Source organism: Drosophila subpulchrella, chromosome 2L (genome assembly GCF_014743375.2).
Source record: "Drosophila subpulchrella strain 33 F10 #4 breed RU33 chromosome 2L, RU_Dsub_v1.1 Primary Assembly, whole genome shotgun sequence".
In the NCBI taxonomy this organism is placed as follows: domain Eukaryota; kingdom Metazoa; phylum Arthropoda; class Insecta; order Diptera; family Drosophilidae; genus Drosophila; species Drosophila subpulchrella.
In genome coordinates, this window is record NC_050610.1 from 15820412 (window position 1) to 15825256 (window position 4845).

Below are 4845 nucleotides of genomic sequence, written 5' to 3' on the forward strand. Positions count from 1 at the left end.
AGTACGGCAACAAAGGTATTAAAAATGGTATTGTTTTGAATACGCCAGAAATATATGCATTTAATTAAGACATTTCCTTGACCTTTCCTTGAGATATGGTAGGTAATACCGAAATATAACTAGTAGTAGTATCTGGTTTTACGTGTTATATCCTCTTATAAATTATACAAGAATGAAAATGATATCTTTTTTTGTCCTAGTTTAAAAAGATAGTACTCTGAAGTAAATATTGTTATGGCTTACAGTATTCTTAACTGTAAATATAATATATATTCTTAATAATAAATCCCTGGTTAGAAACCCTTAACACTTACCTTTTTCAGATTAATCCTGCTAGCTGTGACTCAAAACTTTTTCTGATGACACTCGCATACATAAACTAGGCAAACAGAAAGTTTGAATATTTGATCAAGGAAACCGAAAAAATTTGATTGTAAAAATCCAAAGAATGGGTAAGTTTTACCATGAAATTCAGGGGTTAACCACCATTGATTTGCTTCCCGCAGATGCCGAAAGAAGGGAAAAGGAACACCGACTGGATCCGCCGCTCTTCGTGACCTGTGACCTGGACCAGTTCCGAGATCCGGACAAGAAAAGAGCCGCCAACGATGCCTGCGAGGAGCTGGACAAGCTGGATGCCCAGGACGAGATCAGTGTGTCGAGCATCATCTCTGCCCTTTTGCGACCCATCGAGCCCTCGGATGATCAGTTCAAGGAGTGCGACTGGGGCATCGATCCCAAGCAGTTCCTGCCCACCAAACAGGCGGTGATCTTCAAGGAGCAGTTGTTCATCTCGAAGCTGCGGAATACCAACTGCAAGTTGAACGAGAACCTGAAGATCTTCTTCGAGCGCGAACTGGAGCAGATTGGGCGGTTCTGTCTGAATGTGGAGGAGTCCTTTGACGGATATGTGATCTTCAGCAGCAGCAAAATGAAGAAGGGCAAGGGGGTGGTGGAGTGTGGCCATCAGCTGAAGGGCAAGTACGACGATAAATTCCTGCTGATCTGCGAGAAGAGGTCAGAGTTCGATCGGATCGATAATACACGGGTGGAGAAGACCCTGGAGCTAAGGAACCATGCTGATTTGATGCTCACTGCCATTCGGGAAACCAAGATCAACGAGGAGGTGCAACGCTTCAAGGCTCGCATCGATATCAAGGATCGCGACCATGTGTTCGTCCTCGATGGTGGCATCATGCTGCTAATGCGCCACCTGATCTGCAACAACTTCGTGGGCAACTTCGAGTACTACACCATGAACCTGTACGGCCGAGTTCTGCGCTGCAATCTGGTGGTCTCTAAGGAACGCAAGGTAGTGCGCATCTTCTATCGCACCTACAAGAACGTCGTGCAGATCTTCACCCAGCAGTGCTTCAACGACGAGCTGCAGGATGTGGCCGAGACCTTCATGACCCCCGAGGGTCTCATCGTCCTGCACTACTGGCGGGGTTATAACTACCTCCTGCACGCCGCCTGCATGCCGCCGAAGCGAAAGGAGCCCATACTGCCCAAGCTGGAACTGTGTTGGCGCCAAAACGAGCAGTTGGCCCGCAAGTTCCGGGAACTCAAGGCCCTCAACTACGAGAACGCCACAAAATATCTGAGCAGCAACTCGCAGCTGGCCGACTTCATGCAGGACTACGTCCTCAATCTGCTGCGATACAAGCCCAGCAATGTCCTCGAGTTCTCCATCATGTTTTTCCAGAACATGGCCAAGTGAAATTCGGTCTTCTTCTAAATTTGTAGTTGTTAGTGGGCAAGTGTACCAAGGTGTACTCAACTAAGGGCTTCTTTTGGAGGGCTATAATATTATATTTCTTGTTTGAGTTTTAATGGTTTCAAAATAAAGTTAAAGTGCAAATTTATTTCGTTTTTACTGGATCTTAATGTCTTTCTGAAGCCTAGCTAAGGTAGACATGTTAATCAATGGTTAAAAAAAATATCAATCCCATTTAATAATAAAATATAGTAACCGTTGCCAATAAGCCTTACTTAACAATGTAGCAACCCAGCAACCTTTTCCTTTTGTTTGCTACCTTCAAACAAGCATTTCAAATTTTCAGTTTCAGTCTGTCCCCAAACACCAAACGAAACACATTGGTAGCACTTTACACTCCATGTGATTTTTTTTTTGTAATTTTACAAGTTAAAAGTTTAAAGCTTCTTAAAGATGAATTGCTTGGAGAAAAAGTCGCCGGAGGCGAGTGCCGAATGTAAGGGCAAGACCATCGAGTTGAATCCTGGGTCGGCTTGTCCGGCTCCGCTGATCTGTCCCCTGCCGACGGAACCGCCCTCCCACCGCCTGAAGAAACCACCGCAGCCCGCCCTCGTGGGCTTGACCCCTCACCCTGATGAAGCCGCCCAGCAGCACCTGGTGATGAATATCGTGGGTGCCGCCCAGGATCACCAGAAGCTACAGGGGGACCTTCAGGCGGGAGTTGACCAGCAGCAGATGCAAATGGCTGACATTCGGGCTGAGCAATACAAACAATCCCAGAGGCCGGTGAAAATGGAGGAGATGCAATTTGCGGTGAGTGTTAATAAAATGTTTTAAAAAATACCATCTGGCGAAAAACAAGAACCACAGAAATCAAAAAAAAAAAAATATAAATAAAATTGCTTTCATTTAAATTGCTTAAACAATTTGAATAGTTTGTTTGAAATGTAGTTCGAACTTCGAATTTTAGTTTCTATCTCTACTTTAGAGTACTTTCAGTCGGGTCTTTTTTAAAGAATTGTCGAACGAAGTTAAATCAAATGGATGGATTAAATTATTCTCGTATGTTAATATTTGTTTGAAAATACCAAAAGTACCCTCCTATATGTTATATGTGACTACAGAGATCTTTAGATATTTGGGCATGGTGGTTAAGATATGAACTTATTTGCAGTAATGCAATTATACAGTTAATATGATTTTGTGTGACCATTTCTTATCAGCGTACAATGGATCCTGAAGCGGATGACCTGCGAAATCCGCCATGCTATTTGCCCCAGCAGGGCGATGAGCTGCCCCACAAGGACCAGTTGATGCCCATGGGTCCCATCGGTCCCTGGGCTTCTGGCAAAGTGGACTGGAGTCCCATGGCGGGTATTACGGGAACACGACCTGTTGTGGATCGCTACTCGATCACCCGGTACAGTCCCAACGAGTGGCGCACAAGGAACCACGAGACGGTGCAGGTGGTCAACGGAAGTTTGGGCAGGGCGGATAAGTAAGGATAAAGATACAGATTGACAGGACTTTGCAATAAACACCTTTCCAATCTTAATCCTCAGAAACCGATTCAGTTCGACGACCGAGTTCCTGAGACTCTCTGCTTTGGTAGCCAAGTCGCAAAATGAGACCACCGACAAGCTGAGGATCCGTTCGCAGCTGATTGGCAAATGGAAGAACACGCTGGAGAATGCCATCAAGGCAATGGCCGACGAGATCTCCACAATGGAGGTGGAGCGCATTAAGCTGCGGAAGTCCATGGTGGTTCTGGGTGTACCCGAATCGATTGCAAAGGAGTGCATTGAGAAGCGGGCAACGAGGCCAGATACGGAACTGGTTCGCGACCAGGTGGAGGAGGAGCTGGTCAACGAGTTGGCTTTAATAGCCGAAATTCGCAGGCTGTTGATGAAGACACTGGACGACTTCAATACCCAGCAGGTGGAGAATCGCACAGCTCGCCAGCGCCTTGAATACGATTGGAGTGACAAAAAGGAGGCCTACGAGATCGATACCCTAAACACCGGGCTGAACAATAGCTCCAGGACCATTATGTTTCGACCCGGAGCCGTGCGACAGCCACCGGAACAGGCCTCCGAGAAGTACTGGGAGCACTTCAGCATGGAGACCCTGGACGAATGTGAGAAGTGTCGCCTCAAATCGGTGACACTGCGGAATACACTGAACTCAACCCTGATGAATGCGGCCAGGGATATTCGCACGCAGGCCGATGTGGTTGAGAAGGCTCTGACCTCTAGGATCAATTGCACCCAGGAGGCGGTGCAGCGTTTCGAGAATGACTTGAAGAACATCCTACAGGGCTTGGCCGATGTGGAGAACCGCATTGAGCAGATGAAGCGCCGCATTGCCTCCTTCGATGCCTCCATGAAGGTGGCCCAAACGCGCATGGACAACCGCAGCTATAGGCCCAATGTGGAGAACTGCCGGGATTTGGCCCAGCAGGAGCTCATCGATGGCGTCCACACCATCCAGAGCAGCGTTTCGGCCCTGCTCCATGAACTGGAGGAGGCTGAGCGGGTCAAGACGGATCTGGTCAACTCCCGTGCCCGCCTCGAACGGGAAATAATGCTCAAGAGGCGCAGCCTGTTCATCGATAGGGAGCGTTGCATGTTGATGCGATCGCATTATCCTTCGGCGAACACTCTTAGTGGTTCTGCCACATCGTAAAAGGAAGGTGGCGTTCTCTTCGAGAGATGTCGAAATTTTTGAGTATTACAAATTTGACTAGGGCTCTAAATTGAGTGTTCAAAATAAACAGGGTGGGTTTTTAAATAACAAGTGTTCGCCTGTAGAGAGTACCCAAAATTTACAAGTGTTTAATTATGTGAATAAATGTAGTCCTGTTGACTTAAACAAAAATCTAAGGCATATAACCGCATTGGCATCAAATAAGGTTTATATATTTATGTTAATTTGTCACCAAAAATAATTTTAATAAGATTTAAACAGATTGAAGGTGTATTTTTAGATGGAGAAATTAAGCTATAACCTTCTGAAGATTTTTATTGCCTAGCTAGTCAAAAATAAATTTATTCTTATCAAATTTCTTGTGAGCATAACGTAATTTTGTGCCCCTGGGGTGCTTTGGAACCTCTTAAAACAATTCCATT

General features: G+C 46.0%; 2 protein-coding genes across 2 annotated transcripts; both read left to right on the forward strand.

Annotated features, from left to right (window-relative positions):
- The first annotated feature begins 343 nt into the window (after positions 1-343).
- LOC119547393 lies at positions 344-1865 on the forward strand. The gene is made up of 2 exons (XM_037854242.1): positions 344-452; positions 507-1865. The coding sequence occupies exons 1-2, from the start codon at positions 449-451 to the stop codon at positions 1718-1720; spliced, it is 1218 nt and encodes a 405-aa protein (XP_037710170.1). The 5' UTR covers positions 344-448; the 3' UTR covers positions 1721-1865.
- A 193-nt stretch (positions 1866-2058) lies between these two features.
- Positions 2059-4603, forward strand: LOC119547049 (tektin-4). The gene is made up of 3 exons (XM_037853726.1): positions 2059-2530; positions 2941-3215; positions 3280-4603. The coding sequence occupies exons 1-3, from the start codon at positions 2171-2173 to the stop codon at positions 4400-4402; spliced, it is 1758 nt and encodes a 585-aa protein (XP_037709654.1). The 5' UTR covers positions 2059-2170; the 3' UTR covers positions 4403-4603.
- The last annotated feature ends 242 nt before the right edge of the window (positions 4604-4845 follow it).